This window comes from Eutrema salsugineum, unplaced genomic scaffold, assembly GCF_000478725.1.
Source record: "Eutrema salsugineum unplaced genomic scaffold, Eutsalg1_0 scaffold_1, whole genome shotgun sequence".
NCBI classification, from domain to species: Eukaryota; Viridiplantae; Streptophyta; class Magnoliopsida; order Brassicales; family Brassicaceae; genus Eutrema; species Eutrema salsugineum.
The window spans coordinates 12,350,862-12,370,557 of record NW_006256909.1 but is presented as its reverse complement, the minus strand read 5'-3'; the positions used below and the strand labels follow the sequence as shown (position 1 = coordinate 12,370,557).

Below are 19,696 nucleotides of genomic sequence, written 5' to 3'. Positions count from 1 at the left end.
AACTTTAGACGTAAAAACCAAAATTTGTAACCAAATGAAGGGACTGATAAATCTTATTAACTTTAAAATTAGAAATAATACAACTAAAATCATGGAAGTAAGTAACTATTTTGGAAACAAATTTAAATAAAATAAAAATCCCATAATTGTAGAGATTGGATTTTTAAATTATTTTTTCGTATTCTATAGTCTTTTCAGACAAATTTCATAATTGTAAGATTTGGATTTTAAATTTGTTTTCAATTTTTATATGTTTCTTTGCCTAAAGTTGTAGATTTGGGTTTATATGCCAATTTTCTGTACCAAAGTTTTCTACTTCTACATAAAGCATCCCAAAAAGTAAAACAGATGTTAAGAGGATAAAATTATGTGACCAAAACCTCGATAATCTTTTCAAGTATGCAAGTGTTCTTAAGATTTAGCATATGGAACTATGGAACCATAAGACGTCACTTTGAAAAAATTTGGGCTGATAGTTTTTAAATTCGCTTTAGTTACCGAATATTAAAGATAGCGATTAAATTCAAGTGAAAGATTTAGCATAGAAGAGTACTATCTCCAACATGAGATTTATAATGATTTCATTCTAAAAACTTGGTGAAGAAAAATGGTCATGGGTTTAATACAATTTGGGATATCATAGTTAGAACTCCATAATATTCATTTTTGATTTCAGAAGAGCTTGTGAAAGCCTTTACCAATTAAAATAGAAAAATCCGAATAAATTTATCTATTTATTTATAGGATATGCCTCTTGAGTTTATAACCATAAGTTGATATTTTATACTTAGTATTTGTTGGATTATCAACTCTAGATTTTGTTTAGTATAATATGTGTTTGATTAGCTTCTTTGAAGACAAAATAATAGCTAAAAATAAACTAATAAAAAAATTATTTTTAAAAGAACTATATAACAACTTTTTTTTACATATATATGATAACATCAAAAAGAAAATTCTGAATTGAATTTATTTAAAGTTACAAAAAATCTTAAAAATATTTTAAAAAATATAAAAAAAAACTCTGTGCATTTGCACGGGTAATCATCTAGTAAGAACTTAAAGTTGGGGTTCTCAATTGTTGATATATGAATATCACACAAGGGGCAAAACATTAATTTAGATCGAAAACTCAGATTTTATTAGATCGGTCGAAATATAACTGAGTTCGTTTATTTGAGTAATAAACGAACTAAGACTTTAGAAACTAAGAAGCTAACAAATGGATTGAGTTCTCGGTCTCTAAGTCTCTTGGGAATTTCTTGTGTCTTCTGGTGTCAATTCCTCTTCTTTTATATATACACTCTACGTCGGTCTTTGCGGGTCTCCTCTGTGATATGGGACCGAGAAGACTTTTCTTTTTCCTCAGTAATTTCCTTTTTCCTTGGTAGTTTCCTTTTTCCATTTGGAAACTTTTCTGTTTTATCCGAACTCAAGATACTTCTCGATTCCTTCGAGAAGTTTCGACCGACTTTGGCTTATCGGGCCATGTTCGGCTCAAGAGCTCGCCCGGTCCAATTTTTTCGATACAATTCATTCGTCAACCGGGCTTAATTTGTGCCGATCTTGGTTTGTACCGGAGAAAACCGAGAGTGTGGTTTTCACTTCCAATAGTTAAACCCCCCCCCCTCAGTTCGGCGAAAGGGGGTTGCTTTTGGTCGAACTTATTCGAGTCATTTCCCAAAATTAGGTCACAAACCGAGCATGGAAAATTCAGTTCATCCATTTTCTCGGGTGTTTCATAATTCGAATTTAATGTAGCGCATGAATTCCGAGATTTCACGGAAATCGAGGAACCACGATTCCCACTGTTTATTTATAAGAAAAACCTACCTCGCATTCATTATTCTTGCATTCAGCATATATAAGGTACGTCGCTCTCCCTTCTCTCTAGTTTTGTTTCTCTCTCTAGATTCTCCACTCGCAGATCTCGTTAGTTCTCTCTAATTTTTCGCCGTGCTCTTTAAATTTCTCGGTGAACCTTCAAATTTTTCCGATCAATCTTCAAATTTTTCTGGTCCACATTCAAACTTTCCGATCAATCTTCAACCTTTTCCTCATTTTCTTCAACTATCTTTCAAATATTCTTCCGACCTCAATCTACCGAACTAAAATGTCTTCCGGCTCTTCATTTAATTCCTTTTCCCATCAAATCCGGAGGATCGTCGCGATCCTTCAGAGCCGAGCTCCTCTTCATCGAGCCCTTCTAGGTCGACGAACAATCCTCCAACTCTAGTTCGCAAAAACTCTAAGTTGGTGGGTGCCAGCAGCAGCCGACCTCAACTGAGAATGGAGGCGCCTGAACAATTAACAGCCGAGACTCGTGAGACCGGAACTCGGGTCGCATAAGACGCTGGAGACGGTGATAACGAAATCGAGGAGGTCGTTGAGCTCAAGAGGAGGACTCCTGAAGAAGGAAACAACGCTGAGGCCAATGATGGCGAAGACAACCCCAAAGCGGTGAACGCTGCCTTGCCACCAATGCCAAAACAGAAAGTTGTCCGGCCTTGCGATGTCTCCAACGGTGATTCGCTCCGCACTCGAGGCCTGCAGACTCACAGATGACGCTGTCTTTATCACTTCCGACGCCGGAGATCGCCCATGGGACGTCCCCGAAGACTTCATCTGCATTTACTTGACCTACTTCACGCAATGCGGGCTTACCTTCCTGATTCCTTTCCGCCTTCTTGGATACTGTAATCGTCGAGGCGTAGCTCTCACTCAGATGATGTCAACGTCAGTGACAAACTACACAGGCTTCCGATCCTTGTGCGGCGAGCTCAATGAAAATCCAACTAACCGACTCTTTGAGGACCTTTTCTCGGTTAACCTGCACGCGTCGAAGGATTGGTATTTCGCAGCTAACGCCAAACCTCAAAAAGATATCGTCACCGGGATCAAACCCAGTAAATACAATGACTGGGAGTCCCAATATTTCTTCCTCGAAATCAATGAGCTTACAGTCAGCGATGTTGACATCCAAACTCAATCGGAGTGAAGATTCCGATCGGTAGCTTTAGACGATCCCATTTTTCTTTTGACCACCACTCGCATATTTTTCTAACTCTTTTTGGCTTATCTTCGCAGGTCGTCATCTTCCAAGTCGTCTACTCAATTCCGGACTCACTCCGGAATTCCAGGCAGCTTTTAGTGAAGCCAGTAAGCGTCGCTCGCCCGAAGCTTGGGAGGAGATATTTCAACGTCGAGCTACGAAATTAGGTAAAAATACTTAGTTACTTTTCCTCTTCTACTTAAATTTCTCCGAACTCCTTATATTCTTTTTGCCTTTCAGCCTCAGTTAAGGAGCCAAAGCCTCTGAAACCAGAAAGCCGAGCTAAAAAGCCTCGTCGTCCTCCTAGACGGAAAGCGCCGAAACCAAAAAAGAAGCGTTCGACAATGCTTTCGTTGGATGAAATCACAACTTTCTTAGATGATGACGAGCCAAACGATGCAATGCTAAATCATTTTCCCACTACTAAAGGGGACGAACAGAGAGATGAGGAAATGGCTCCGATCGCGAACTCACCTAATCCGACGGGTCAAAAGAGATTAAAGAAGAAGACATCCTCAAAGAAGATCAAGAGGATCGAGGGCTCTTCTCATCCTCAGGAAACAGCCGCCAAACTCAACCCTCCGGTCCCTACTGCATCAGAGCTCGCTATTCCTTGGGATCAGGCTGAAGCCTCAAACACGAGAAAGAGGCAAGAAAGGGATCACGGCGAGCAGTCCTCTCAGTCAGAGCCGGTTAAAGGGGCCAAGGTCCGCTTTGACTATGACGACGAGGGTCCTTTGGAAGATAATATCGACGCTTGTGCTGAGCTCTACCACAAGATCTCAAGCGAGGTCCCGAGTCTGCCGAAGATCTCCGAGCTGCGGTTCCTGAACCTGTACAAGGGAATTGCACACACAACTGCCTTGGTAACTTTCTAATTTCCCCCTTTTTTCATTTATTTCCTAAGTATCAGTTCTGATTTTTTTTCTACTTGCAGCTCGCTAGTCAGACCAATACTCTGATCGCAAGATATAAAGTTGCCCTGTATGATGATCAGGTTAGGGTTGCGGAGCTGGAGGATCGGATCTCCAAAGTCGTCGAACGCCTTGCTACCGAACTCCAGATAAACAACGAACTCCATAATGCTGTCGATCTGCTGAAGCGGGAATGCTCGGACCTTAAAGCCGTCAAGGCTGAACTGACGAAGGCTTAGGCCCTCTTATCTCGGGAGTTTAAACAAGACAAGGAACGGTTGCAGGGTATGGTAGCTCTCTGGAGGGATCGGGCAAAGAAGGTTCACGCTAAAGCTTGTGAGCATTTGAAAAAAGTCATCAGAAGTTTGGATGATGCCGATCGTGCTCATAAGTCTTACAAGGTGGTGATTCAGCTCACCGGAGTTCTCGGCTTCATCAAAAAGCTGAAGAACAAAGGTCTGTACGAGGTCCCTCCCAAGATGGTGGCCAAGCTAGAGGCAAAGCACGCAGCGGCACTGAAAGAGTATCATTCTGCCAATGCGTATGTCCAACTGAAGATGACAAACGGATGTCGCCACTTCCTGAGGCTGATGAGGAAGCTCCCGCCGAAAATCCAATCGGAGGAGGACAAGAGCAGGCAGGAATTGAGCAATTCAGCTCGAACGAAGACAAGATCAATGCGGTTCAAACCGCTGCTTCCAAGACTGTTTAGTCCCTCTATCTCTCTTTCTTCTTTTAATCGAACTCAGTTGCCCTTGATGGGTCTTTATGTTTTGTACGCTTTTTTTAACCCTTGGAGGGTTTTCTTTTATCTTTTGAACTTGTCTGTCCTCGGTGGGTGATATATCATGGTTTTATGGTTTTTAACCATGGTATATGTCTTATTTATAGAGTCTTTTTAGTGTCTTTCGAGTCTTTTGGAGTCTTTTCAGGTCATAGGTACGTTTGGAGCTTAACTGGAGACTTTGGAGCACTTTGGAGCTTAATCAGGATCAAATTCGTCAAGTATGGATTTTGTGCTTTAGTGACGCTCGACACCATGGAGAGTGACGCGCGACACTTGTCAGAGAAATAAGGAAAAGGCGATTTTGTTTCCTATTTGAAGAAGGAGTTGGGCCCAAACGTTTTCAAGGAAGCCCAAAACGTGTCTTAGAGATATATATATATAGGATTTTTATTCCCTTTTTACGGACACACTTTTAGATTTTAGAGAGAGAGATACTCTGAGTTTTCGGCTTTTGCGATTTCTAAGCTTGGGGAGACAAGTCTGTACTCTGTTCGTTTAGAGAGAAGATTTCGAACCCCTTTATCTATTTCGATTTATTCTATTGCTTTCTATTCATCATGTTTGTTATTTCAATAACCATGTCTGAGTAGATTACCTGTTAGGTTTAGGGTTAATTAGGGTTTTCTTTGAATGTTTGATTAACTTGCCTGTTAGGGTTCATATCTATTTGTTCTTCACCTTAGGTTGTTCTTAAAGCTAATTCTGGACTGATCACCTAGAACTTAGATCTTAGGTTGCTTAATTGACACGGGAGTGTAATTGAATAACTCGAAAGAACCTGAGTTGAGCAAAGTAACTATTCGCAAAGGAATTTGGTTTAGGAGCTTTGTGAACAAATCGAACTTGTGCATTAAGGCTGGTTTAGATCTGTAGGATTTACAAAGGAATTTGGAATTCTAGGATTTTAACTTAGATAATTCTCACAACGGAAGTTGGTTAATTATAGTTCTGTGTTTCGAGTTCAAGAATCGTGCTTAATAACTGAATTATGACTTGTTAAGTTGATTTGCATTCATTGATCTCCTGAAAATCACCCTAGACCTATCCTTCATCACATCGAATTTACAATTGTCTTCATTGCTATTCTATTTACTTTTGTCGCAACACTATTTATTTCGCATATCTTGGCTTAGCGTAACTCTATCTACATAAGGTTTATTGAGTGACTTCTTGTCTCTGTGGTTCGACCCCTAGATACTACAACTGCACATCTGTGCTCTTGCAGAGTAGCTTAGGGATTTAACTTTGAGCATATCAAGTTTTGGCGCCGTTGCCGGGGACTTGATTTCGCCATTAAACCTAGTTTTTGAGTTTCGACTAAGTTTTTCGACTTAGTGTCGAGCGATACCACTTGTGGTGTCGCGCGACACCTTCTTTTCTTTAACCTAGTTTACTTATTTTCGTTTTCTCTCTTTGTTTTTGGTGTTTCAGGTTTATGCATACTCGTGGAACCAGGAGCAACAAAGACACCCCGCTAGTGAATTTGAGCAACGAACAGCTAGCTGAGTTAGAGCGAACGAAACGGAAAGCAAGAGATCCGGCAATGATGGAAAACGCCAATGGACTTGTTCGTGATGATGATGGAACCTGGAGAGACCGAGAGGGTCATCTGTGCAATGCGAGAGGCCAAAGGATTGATGGAGATGGTAACATCATTCCACCAGCTCCTTTACCAGTGGATGTTGTTGACCAGAATCCACCACCTGCACCGCGTGGGAATGCTGTGATTGTTCCAAATCAGAGGAACGTTCCAGAGGATCGGAATGCGAGGGAACCTGCACCTGCAGTTGGACGTGGACGAACACTTGGAGACTACAACAGGCCTGAGCAGTTCTATGCAAATCGTTCTGCGATTCGCGCTCCTGCGTTTCAAAGAAACGATTTTGAGCTGAAGCCTGTGTACTACACTCTTGTGGGTCAGCATCCATTCCATGGCCACTCTCATGAGCACCCTATGGATCACATCGAGAGGTTTGAGGATTTGGTCACCAGCATCAAATACAATGGAGTGTCCAATGATTTCCTCCTCTGCAAGCTGTTTCCTTACTCTCTTGCTGGAGAAGCAGCTAACTGGTTGAAGCAATTGGAGCCAGGATCACTCACCACTTGGGAAGAGACCAGGAACGCCTTCCTGCACAACTTTTTCGACGATGCTAGGTCTGAGGAGTTGAGGACGAAAATTTCGACTTTCTCTCAGGAACCTACTGAAGCGTTCAAGGCTTCTTGGGTGCGATTCAAATCGTACCAGCGAGACTGCCCTCATCATGGTTTCAGCGATGTGCAGTCGCTGGGTATTTTCTTCAGAGGCATCGACTGGAGGTATCAGATGGCGCTTGATGCAGCAAGCAATGGCAACTTCAACACTCGATACCCAGAAGAAGCTGTTGAGCTCATCGAAAACTTGGCATCCAGTAATAGCACCAAGAATGCTGATCTTGAGCGAAAGAAGCAAGCTGGGAACATGGATAGATCGCAGATCGCTGAGGTGAAAGCTAAACTTGATTCTGTGCACAGCCTTTTAGTGGGTAAGAAATCTGTCAGATTCGCACAGGAGGTGGAGAGTTTCGAACCTGAGGATGCAGCTGAGGAAGAGGATGTCAACTTTGTCAGTGGATCAGGATTTCAGGGTCAGAGGTTTGGTAATCAGCAAGGTAACAGAAGCTACAGTGGAAATTACAGTGGAAACAATCAGAGGAATACCTTCAACAGTAATCAGAACTTCTCTGGTTACACGCCTAAGCCTCAGTACCAGAAACCTTTTTCGAGCAACACTTTTTCCAGAAACTACAGCACTCCTTCATCTCAACCTCAAAATCCTGACAATGAGATGAAGTCTATGCTGGAACAGATTCTGGAAGGTCAGCAGAAGCTCACCGTGGACTTTAATGGGAAGATGGATGCTCTCTACCTCGATTTGAATGGAAAAATCGAAGCTCTGAACACCCATGTCAAGCAGCTCGATACACAGGTAGCCCAAACTGCAGGTTCTGTTAAAAGGCAAGAGGGTTTTCTTCCTGGGAAGACTGACACCAATCCAAGGCATCACTGCAGTGCTATCACGTTGAGGAATGGTAAAAATCTGAGTTCTGAGCCCACGAAGACGCCTCCTGCACCTGAAGTCGTGGACTTAGAAGATTCTGAGGCAGTTCCTGAGATTGCAGAGCCGGTGACGAGCGACACCACCACTAGTGTCGCGCGTCACCAATTGCAGAGCGAAGCTGTTGATGCTCCGAATCCGAAATCTGCAGAGGAGAAAGTCTACAAACCTAAAGTTCCTTACCCAAGGAGCCCTAGGAAGTCCAAGCAAGAGCTTGATGATGCACGATGCAAAGCTCTGATGGAAAAGCTTGTGATTGAGATACCTTTGGTTGATGCTGTAAAAAGCACTCCTGTCATCAGACGCTATGTGAAACGAATGGTAACCAATAATCTCAGCCATGAACAGGGAGTGATGATGATATCTGAGCAAGTCAGTGCAGTGATTCAGAACCGAATTCCAGAGAAGCTATCTGATCCAGGAAGCTTTGTCTTGGATTGCTCTATCTTCACAGAGAGATTCAAGAGATCGCTGTGTGATCTGGGTTCAAGTGTTAATCTCATGCCTTATTCGGTAGCTGTCAACCTCGGCATGACTGATTTCAAGCCAACAAGGATCTCCCTCATCCTAGCTGATCGTTCGACAAGGATACCTGAAGGGGTGCTAGAAGATGTTCCAATCAAGGTTGGAGACTGCATGATACCGACTGACTTTGTGGTTTTGGAGTATGGAGAGGAGCCTAAAGATCCTCTTATCCTTGGGAGACCTTTTCTAGCTACAGCAGGTGCTATCATCGATGTCAGGAAAGGCAGGATTGCTCTGAATGTTGGAGATCTGGTAATGAACTTTGACATGGACAAGCTGATGAAGAAGCCCACCATCGATGGTCAGACCTTCTATGTCGACACTCTCACAGAGTTTGCTGAGGAGTTTTTCCATGAGATGCTTCCTACAGACCCACTTGAGAGAGCTTCGACCACATCTGCATCTGAAGCTGAACACTTGGACGAACTTTCAGCATCTTACTCAAAGATGTTGGACTCTAGCGAGCATGTGTTGCAGCTGGCATCGCAGGTTGAACAGCTTGAGACTCCTGCAAAGGTGAAGCAGTTATCCGACTGGAGTGAGGAGAAAGCACCTAAGATTGAGTTCAAACAACTCCCTGCAGGACTAAGGTACGCATTCCTAGGCTCTAATTCTACTTATCCAGTCATTATCGATTCTTCTTTGAACAATGCTGAGGTTACCTTACTACTGAGCAAGCTGCGCAAGCATCGCAAAGCTTTTGGCTATTCTCTTGATGATATTTCAGGTATCTCACCAGACTTGTGCATGCACCGAATCCACCTGGAGGATGAGTCGAAGTTGTCGATCGAGCACCAGCGCAGGCTGAACCCTAACCTGAAAGACGTCGTCAAAAAGGAGATCATGAAGTTGCTGGAAGCTGGAATCATCTATCCAATTTCAGATAGTGCCTGGGTGAGTCCTGTGCACGTGGTTCCCAAGAAAGGAGGGGTTACAGTTGTGAAGAATGAAAAGGATGAGCTGATTCCGACGCGCACAGTGACTGGACACAGGATGTGCATCGATTACAGGAAGCTGAATGCAGCAACCAGGAAAGATCACTTCCCATTGCCCTTTATCGATCAGATGCTGGAGAGACTTGCAAGCCATCCCTACTACTGCTTCCTCGATGGGTACTCAGGATTTTTCCAGATCCCTATCCACCCAGACGATCAGGAGAAGACCACCTTTACATGTCCATACGGCACTTTCGCATATCGCAGGATGCCCTTTGGACTCTGTAATGCTCCTGCGACGTTTCAGCGATGTATGATGTCCATCTTCACTGACATGATTGAGGATTTTATGGAGGTCTTTATGGATGATTTCTCAGTTTACGGATCATCTTTTAAGGACTGTCTGGATAATCTCTGCAAAGTTCTGGCTCGCTGTGAAGAGAAGCACTTGGTCCTTAACTGGGAAAAGTGTCACTTTATGGTCAGAGATGGGATTGTGCTTGGGCACAAGGTTTCTGCAGCTGGCATCGAAGTGGATCGTGCGAAGATTGACGTCATGACGAGCTTGCCACCACCTGATTCTGCGAAATCGGTTAGAAGTTTTCTGGGTCATGCAGGGTTCTATCGTCGCTTCATCAAGGATTTCAGCAAGATTGCACGTCCTCTTACTGCTCTGCTCTGCAAAGATGCTAAGTTTGATTTTACAGATGAGTGCCTTGCTGCGTTCGAACAGATCAAGCATGCTCTGATAAGCGCCCCCATTGTGCAGCCTCCTGACTGGAATTTGCCTTTTGAGGTGATGTGTGATGCTAGTGATTTTGCTGTTGGTGCTGTTCTAGGACAGAAGAAGGATAAAAAGCTTCATGCCATCTACTATGCTAGTCGAACTCTGGATGATGCTCAAAGGAATTATGCTACCACTGAGAAGGAGCTGTTGGCTGTGGTCTTTGCTTTTGAGAAATTTCGGCCATACCTTGTGGGATCGAAGGTGATTGTGCACACAGACCATTCTGCCCTCAAATACTTGATGCAGAAGAAGGATGCGAAGCCAGGGTTGCTGTGATGGGTATTACTCCTTCAGGAATTCGATATTGAGGTCAAGGACAAGAAGGGGGTTGAGAATGGTGTGGCAGATCATCTCTCACGCATCAGGGTTGAAGACGACGTACCCATAGACGATTTCCTGCCAGAAGAGAATGTGTATTATGTGGAAACCAAATTCCAGAGCAGTTTTGACGAAGAATTGCAGGTTTTTCGAGTTGGAGGACCGTTAGTGACGAGCAACACCACCACTAGTGTCGCGCGTCACCTTTCTCAGGCGAACACAGAGACCTCCCAAATTCGCAACAGACTTCCTGAGACCAGTTCAGCTGCTGTATCCGCTACCCAACGCCCTTGGTATGCCGATATTGCCAATTATCTTGCTGCAGAGGCTGAGCCTGAGAACTTTAAGGGCTATGCAAAGAAGAAGTTCCTGAGAGAGCTGCGAAGATACCACTGGGATGAGCCATATCTGTACAAGCACTGTTCTGATGGGATTTACAGAAGATGCATTGCAGAGTCAGAAGTTCCAGAAGTGCTGTTTCATTGTCATGGATCCGAATATGCTGGACACTTTGCAACATTCAAAACAGTGTCTAAGGTTCTTCAAGCAGGCTTCTAGTGGCCTACCATGTTTCGCGACGCACATGCATTCATCTCGCAGTGCGATGTTTGTCAGAGGAGAGGAAAGATCAGCAAACGACATGAGATGCCACAGAATTTCATCCTTGAGGTTGAAGTATTCGACTGCTGGGGTATCGATTTCATGGGTCCTTTTCCCTCTTCTTATGGGAACAAGTACATCCTGGTTGCTGTTGATTATGTCTCAAAGTGGGTCGAAGCCATTGCCAGTCCCACCAACGATTCTTCAGTGGTCCTTAAGATGTTCAAGACCATCATCTTTCCTCGCTTTGGAGTACCTCGAATTGTTATAAGTGATGGTGGTTCTCACTTTATTAACAAGATTTTCGAAAAACTCCTAAGGAAGCATGGAGTTCATCATCGAGTTGCAACTCCTTATCACCCTCAGACAAGTGGACAGGTCGAAGTGTCGAATCGTCAGATCAAAGAGATTCTGGAGAAGACAGTGGGTAAAACTCGAAAGGATTGGGCTGCGAAGTTGGACGATGCACTCTGGGCGTACAGGACAGCATTCAAAACACCTCTAGGCACCACACCTTTCCACCTGCTCTATGGAAAGCCCTGTCATCTTCCAGTGGAGATTGAACACAAGGCAGCCTGGGCGATAAAGCTGATGAATTTCGACATCAAGTCTGCTGCAGAGAGGCGACTGATACAGCTGAATGAGTTGGACGAAATCAGGCACCATGCCTATGAGAATTCGAAGTTGTACAAAGAGAGGACCAAGGCGTATCATGATTCAAAAATCCTCTCTAGGCAATTCGAACCGAATGATCAGGTAATTCTGTATTCGTTTGCAATTGTTTCCTGGTAAACTTCGTTCTCGATGGTCAGGTCCTTTCATAGTCAAAGAGGTTCGCCCCTATGGCGCTCTCGTCCTCCTCACACCAGATGGTAGCAGAGAGTTCACAGTGAATGGACAAAGAGTGAAGCACTACTGGGCCAAAGCTGAGATTCCGGATGGACATATCGTACCTCTGGATGGTGCACCTCCTGCCTGACTCGCCATCAAGTCAAGCTAATGACTTTAAACAAGCGCTTGGTGGAAGGCAATCCACTGGTGAGTCTGTAAATAAGTCTTTTTGTTTCAGTTGATTTTCGTTTTTCTTTTCATGTTTCAGGTGAAACAGGGCTGGTGTCGAGCGACACCATACTCGGTGTCGCCTGTCACTTGTTACCTTTTATCAAAAAAAAAAAAAAAAAAAAAAAAAAAACAAAACAATTTAGGACCTAGCTTAACCGAAATTCCAGAACCGGAGGGGAATCAGAAGCGGATCGGGCACGAGGACAATACCATTCGCACTTTGCAAGTGTCGCGCGTCACCACCCTAGGTGTCATCCGTCACTCACAAACAGGTAAGTCTTCTCTTTCCCACGTTTATTTAAAACCTTCACCCTCACACCTTTTTCCTCCCTTCCTCCTCGCCGCACTCGACACTTTCGCCATAACCACCCTCACCACAACCGAAATTACTCAAATCTTCACCGATTTGAGTGATTCCAAAGCCTAACCTCATCCGATTTTCGCCCTCTATCTGTTTCTCTCATCGATTTGCCATTCCAACAAGATGCCTCCACGCAAGCGACAATGCAGGGACGCCGCCTCCAGTTCGCAACCTCCAGTCGAAGTAACCTTCCAACTCGGAGACCACGTCGAGGTTTTGGATGGTCACCTGTGGCAACGTGCAACCGTGAAGGCTGTACTCGCACAATCTCGTTACATGGTCACATTCCTTGACTCCCAGGAGTTGCAGGTGTTCCCGACTTCCCATCTTCGCCCTGCTGCACCACCACGAGCCTCCGCCTCACCGCCACCATCGCCTCCTGCACTCCCTGATTCACCTGACGAGAGGATTAGGCGCCCTTGGCCTAAACGAGAGAATCTGCGCATTCCAACACGCAGGATCTGGGACGAGCCACCTCGAGCTGTTGCTGAGAGCGTTGAGTGTCTACACAGGCCAATTTCCGATGACTGGGATGATTACGACACTTTCTTCTACAACGCCTGGCTCAATGTGAAGATACTCCCCACCAGGTTCTTGGACATTCTGGATATGAGGCGTTTGGGTTTGGATTCTGAGCTCCTGCGTTTGTTGACGAAGCTTGGATTGGGATCTATGGCTACCAGACCCTACGATCTGTTTCCTGACCTTGTTCGTCAGCTCCTCGCCTCTATTCGCATCTACTACACCAACGGACATGCTCCAAATGCGCAGGAGGGCACTCTGACTTTCATGATCCGCGGAGTTCATTACAGGCTCCCCTTTCGCGACCTATGTGCCTTATATGGGTTTCGCAAGGATCTCCCGAGAGTCACCCTCCCTACTCAGATGTTCGATGTGCAGGATTTCTGGTCCCATTTTGGGAATGGGCGTTATGATTCGAAGACTACGTCCCAAACCGACGTGCGCCACCCTGTTCTGCGATGCCTTCTACGTGTCCTGGGCAACACTATTCAGTGCAAGTCGACCCCGGGTAAGATGCGTCTCTCTGAGTTGGCTCTTCTTTATGTTGGCATTGGTGATTTGACAGATGGTGAGCATTACCGGAATTCCGCGCACGCTACTGATGTCAACATGGGAGCTGTTTTCGCTCATCACTTGGGTTCTTTGCAAGCCAAGCCTTTCTCTGGAGCAGGTACGACGCAGCGCACTGAGTCTGTTGGTAGCTTGCTGACCCCTATCTTCCAGTATTTTCGGATCAGCACGGAGAACAGCACCATTGTCACGACTCGCCGCACTATTGATTTGGATCACCTACGCCACGCTTCCTGGATTAACCACAACAATCAGTGGTCCTTTCGCACTACAGCTGGTTCATACCGGATTCAGGTCCCTGATCGTGCACGCACTGACATAGGCACCACCTGCGCCGCACTTCGTTTCATGCCCGAGAGGAGAGTCTTGATTACTGTGTCTCGCGGTTCTTCTTCTAGAGCTCGTGCTTCCACTTCCGAGGACGATCAGATACCTCGCTCCGCAGACACCACAGTACCTCTCCCTGATCTTCCCACTGAGCCAGAAGTTCCCATGGAGGTTGCTGCTTTCCAGCGGTATGTCATTCAGAGTTTTCAGAGCATCTGGAGTGCCATCGCTATTCTCTCTCGCTGCGGATGTGTTCGCCCTACTCGCCCGCGATCTCGCTCACCCACGCCCTCTGATGATGCTACTACTAGCGATGAGGACTAGTTCCTTTGTCATTCTGGTTCTGTTTTCTTGTCTTATGTTTTTCTTCTCTTTTATTTTCGTTTGTTTGAGTCTGTTGTGTCAGCTACACCTGTTGTGAGACTTTGTTGGATTTATGCATCTATGGGTTGTATTGATACTACTAACTTTTCTCTGAGTGATCTGACAGTGCTAACATAGATGATCGCGACGATTGCTCTCTGCACTATGGTGTCGAGCGACACCATCTTTGGTATCACGCGTCACCGCCCTTGCACTTTCGACCTAAGCTTGTTTTCATCTGAATCTGAGCTGTGTGTTGGTCGACCTAAATGAGTAGTAAGATATTCTAACCCGTTGCATTCTTCTTTCTGACTTTCTCTTTTGTCACCAACTTCGGATTTGATAACACTGGGGACAGTGTTGTTCAAGTCTGGGGGAGGTAGTTGCTGACATTGTGTTTGTTTTTCTTAAGAGTCAGTTGTGTCAAAACGTTTTTGAGTCAAAACTTGTTGGAGATCATGATGCTTTTCCTGGAATTATTGTGCTGACCTTTCATCTAAGTGACCACTGCTGCAGATTCAGTCTACATCCGACTAATGAAAAATCCAAAGGCTGACCAGCTGACTAGAGGCGTCCATGTTTCCAACAGAATCCACTAACCTGAGCTAAGTTCTGAACTTCACTTTTAACTCGTTGATGTGACTGATGCCTTAGAGCTTGATTCCTCGTTCGTACTTGATCAATGAAAGCCTGTGTGAAATTTAATGAAGTGATTTCTCTCCCTTGTGACGAGCTAAGAGAAGGCAAAAAGATTGAGATGATTTTCGCTTAGAAGTGAAGGGCTAGGAATGTTTCCAATGATCCCATTATTTCACTTCTAAGTTGGAATGATCACACAAAGGAAGGAAGTGAGGGGTAGGAATGTTTCCCATGACCCCACTATTCGCTGAAAACCTTTGATACAAGGTAAGGGGACAACTCGGGGACTTGGTGGCAAACACCATCAGTACTCGCAGCTTTATCTTTATCGAGTATGCGCCATAAGAAAAGAGATGATGAATGTGCGAAAGGAATAAGTCTGGGGGAGAGAAAAGGTACCAAAGTTTGTAAGGCTGATTTGTTTGAGTACAGAATGGGAAAGAATCTAGAAGGTTCTGGGCATTGGAATCATCAGTGAGATCCAGCGAAGAGGGTTTATGGACAATGTTGTGGAATTTTGGACTTAATCTGGAAAGCTGTGAATGTCTACGGAGAAGTACATGGTGGTTTGATTTGGAATGATGAAGCAGAAGTTGAGTTGCAGGGTGATCAGTCAAAAGCGATGTTCCAATGAAAGGTTGAGTCTCTGTGTTTTCAAACTTCTTTCTCTTGTTTGGTGTTCTGTTTGCTTGAGGGCAAGCAAATGCTAAGTCTGGGGGAGTTGATATATCATGGTTTTTATGGTTTTTAACCATGGTATATGTCTTATTTATAGAGTCTTTTTAGTGTCTTTCGAGTCTTTTGGAGTCTTTTCAGGTCATAGGTACGTTTGGAGCTTAACTGGAGACTTTGGAGCACTTTGGAGCTTAATCAGGATCAAATTCGTCAAGTATGGATTTTGTGCTTTAGTGACGCTCGACACCATGGAGAGTGACGCGCGACACTTGTCAAAGAAATAAGGAAAAGGGGATTTTGTTTCCTATTTGAAGAAGGAGTTGGGCCCAAACGTTTTCAAGGAAGCCCAAAACGTGTCTTAGAGATATATATATAGGATTTTTATTCCCTTTTTACGGACACATTTTTAGATTCTAGAGAGAGAGATACTCTGAGTTTTCGGCTTTTGCGATTTCTAAGCTTGGGGAGACAAGTCTATACTCTGTTCGTTTAGAGAGAAGATTTCGAACCCCTTTATCTATTTCGATTTATTCTATTGCTTTCTATTCATCATGTTTGTTATTTCAATAACCATGTCTGAGTAGATTACCTGTTAGGTTTAGGGTTAATTAGGGTTTTCTTTGAATGTTTGATTAACTTGCCAGTTAGGGTTCATATCTATTTGTTCTTCACCTTAGGTTGTTCTTAAAGCTAATTCTGGACTGATCACCTAGAACTTAGATCTTAGGTTGCTTAATTGACACGGGAGTGTAATTGAATAACTGGAAAGAACCTGAGTTGAGCAAAGTAACTATTCGCAAAGGAATTTGGTTTAGGAGCTTTGTGAACAAATCGAACTTGTGCATTAAGGCTGGTTTAGATCTGTAGGATTTACAAAGGAATTTGGAATTCTAGGATTTTAACTTAGATAATTCTCACAACGGAAGTTGGTTAATTATAGTTCTGTGTTTCAAGTTCAAGAACCGTGCTTAATAACTGAATTCTGACTTGTTAAGTTGATTTGCATTCATTGATCTCCTGAAAATCACCCTAGACCTATCCTTCATCACATCGAATTTACAATTGTCTTCATTGCTATTCTATTTACTTTTGTCGCAACACTATTTATTTCGCATATCTTGGCTTAGCGTAACTCTATCTACATAAGGTTTATTGAGTGACTTCTTGTCTCTGTGGTTCGACCCCTAGATACTACAACTGCACATCTGTGCTCTTGCAGAGTAGCTTAGGGATTTAACTTTGAGCATATCAGTGGGTTTTGTTATCTATTTGCTATATTTCAATATTTTTGTAAGGTTTTTATCTTCATATAATTTGTTCTTTAACGAATGAAGTAGTAGATCGGTTCTTTAACGAATTAAGTTCGAACTCAATTTTATTTTTAGGTAGCAAGTTGCGTTAACTCGGCTTATATTTGCAAGTGTTGAGAACTTTTCTTATAATGCGAATCTCAAGAGTTCGGCTTTGGGTGCAAGTGTTGGAGCTCGGCGTGGGGAACCCAAGTGAGTTGTATTGTACTGGAAGAGTGATTTGGTCGAACTCTTGTAAGCGCACGATACAAGCTCAAGGTTTTTCTAAGTCGACCCTAAGTGTGCGAGATGAGCTCGGCTTATTGTCCTCGGTGACTTATAATTTTTAGTGCGGGACTGGCCCCGGCTTTCATAATGTGGAGTTTACCATGACACCGTGTGGGTGTTAGCGAGACGGATCTCGGCTTTTTTAGTTCGCATTCATGTGGAATGCTATCGAACAACTGGCCAGGAAGTCGATGTAGATAAAGTAGGACTAAAACATAGACGTTTTCACTTAATAAAATTTTATTGATGTCATATCTGGACTCGGTGACGAGTTACCTACGTACCCTTCGAAAAGAGATCAAGCCATTCGTAGTTCTAAGTACAACAGGTGTCCTCTCCGAACTAAGTAGTTCGGAGGTTTTTTTTTTTAAAGATCGGAATGAACGATCTAATAATATTATCGTTTGAGATGCATTGAATTCCAGGATCTCGGGATCGGGGTTCCGTCTAGCTTCATCAGCTGGTAAACACTGGGCTTAACGACTTTCATGACTTGGTAAGGTCCTTCCCAGTTCGCATCAAGTTTTCCTGCATTCTTCTCTTTGCGAAGTACTAGATCTTCATCTTCGAAGTGACGGCCTTTAACATTTTTATTGTAGTAACGAGCTGCCAGTTGTTGGTAGTTCTGTATCCTGAGTAACGCTCGTTCGCGGTGTTCTTCGACTAAGTATATCGTGTCGAGCATCATGTCCTTGTTAACGTCGGGCTGCTGAGTGAGCATAGTTCAGCGGATACTAGGAACGTTGAGTTTGGCGGGACACATAATATCCGTTCCATACTCGAGAAAAAAAGGTGATTGACCGGTTGAACGTCGCGGCGTAGTTCGGTGAGACCATAAAACACCGTTGAGTTCCTCCGCCCATGTTCCCTTGGTCGTATCAAGCCGCTTTTTCAGACCATCGATAATGGTTTTGTTCGTTGCTTCGGCCTGCCCGTTTTCTTGCGGGTACCTCGGAGTGGAAAAACTTAAGCGTATTTTCCACTTGGTGCAAAACTCGGTGAAGATTATGGAAGTGAACTGAGTGTCATTGTCCGTGACGATCTCATATGGGACACCATATCAGCAGATGATGAACTTCCAGACAAAATTCTTGACGTCGATACCGTGGATCTCGGGATATGCTTTGGTTTCGATCCATTTGGTGAAATAATCGGTAACGACAAGTACCTATTGTTTCTGGCTTGTAGATCGGCGAAAGGGGTTGATAATATCCATTGCCCAGCGCATGAAGGGATATGGTGCGGTGGAAGTCATCAGGAGTTCGGTAGGGAAGTTGATCATCGGGCCGTGGCATTGGCATTTTTTGCAGCGTGCGGTATACTTTTCGCAATCGGAGAGCATAGTTGGCCAGTAATAATCGGCCTTTTTGATCTTGAATGCCAATGAACGAGCGCCGGAGTGATTTCTTACTTCTCCTTTGTGCATTTTCTGCAGAACTTCCATGATATCATTGCCGTGAACACAATTTAAAAGTGTGCCAGATGCATCCCATTGGAGGAGAGTGCCTTTGATGACCACGTATCGAGCTGCTCGAACCTTAAGTCGCCAAGCTGCCCATTTGTCCGCAGGAACCATTCCATCGCCAATGTATCCGACGATTCCAAAGTCCAGTCTACGGGCTCATCGTCGCCTTCAGCTTCGATGTCGATTGGAACGTGTTGTCCTTCAAATTTGTCGTCTGGATTGGATTCGTTGTCACTCTGTTCATTCATATCAACATTGAGATCGGTGACTGCTTCCGTAGTCTTCTTCTTTCTGGTGAGTGGTGGTGCGAGGTTTGGATGAGCCTCGTAGTCGCAGCATCGCGTGATGATGTTGCACACGGGGGCAGGTTCGATACTAGGTCGATCCATTGCCTCATTTGGAATTGTTCACTGATCATATGTAATTGGTATATATACATGACGGCACCAAGGGATACACAAATGATAAAGAAGTAAATACTAAGTATAACTTGAATACTAAAATGTAAATATGAAAAATATTTTGCTATTCTAGGTGGAACAAGGCAATATAGATTTATGTTTTCCTAGATTTCGTAATCCCTACGATAACAAAACTCATTTTGTTAGTATGGAAATTCCAAATCTAGTATACATCTCTCAGAACCGGGATCAGCCTTTGAGAAGTCATCATTTCAAACGGGAATCAAACTCATTGATCATAATATATTGACTATAAAAAGATTGAACAACCAAGTTTTTTCACGCGAAATACCGTTAGCATTTATCTTTCACAAACGTAACACAACCACAGCATGATTAATATTTCAAATAAAAAGGAACCTCTTTTTCAAAAAATCTTGTACTTTAATAGCAAACAATAGAATTGTAGTCATGGGTTATCCAGGTTTTGATTTTGCTCTTGAACAACCAGGTCACCTAATTTATATGGTTCATGGGTTATCTTAGGGTTGTGCACTATTAGAACAACCTAGATCATCAGTTTATATATTAAGTTATTAAACTTGTATATGTTTGTCCTACCGTTTTCTTTTATTTTTTAATGGTGTTTGACACTTCGATATGTTTTAGAATGACTAATGCATTTTAACTTATACAAGTTTAATATATATATATATATA

At 43.6% G+C, this 19,696-nt stretch overlaps 2 protein-coding genes and 1 non-coding gene across 3 annotated transcripts; 2 read left to right on the top strand and 1 right to left on the bottom strand.

Annotated features, from left to right (window-relative positions):
* The first annotated feature begins 2,512 nt into the window (after positions 1-2,512).
* Positions 2,513-4,205, top strand: LOC112081980. Its single transcript, XM_024149056.1, has 4 exons — positions 2,513-2,906; positions 3,088-3,159; positions 3,293-3,918; positions 3,990-4,205. Exons 1-4 carry the CDS (start codon positions 2,513-2,515, stop codon positions 4,203-4,205), a joined length of 1,308 nt encoding a protein of 435 aa, XP_024004824.1.
* Positions 4,206-6,917: 2,712 nt separating this feature from the next.
* On the bottom strand, positions 6,918-7,024 carry LOC112082575. The gene has a single exon (XR_002897242.1). It is a non-coding gene; the product is annotated as a small nucleolar RNA R71 (small nucleolar RNA).
* A 3,958-nt stretch (positions 7,025-10,982) lies between these two features.
* On the top strand, positions 10,983-11,994 carry LOC112081979. Its single transcript, XM_024149055.1, has 3 exons — positions 10,983-11,236; positions 11,336-11,771; positions 11,848-11,994. The coding sequence occupies exons 1-3, from the start codon at positions 10,983-10,985 to the stop codon at positions 11,992-11,994; spliced, it is 837 nt and encodes a 278-aa protein (XP_024004823.1).
* The last annotated feature ends 7,702 nt before the right edge of the window (positions 11,995-19,696 follow it).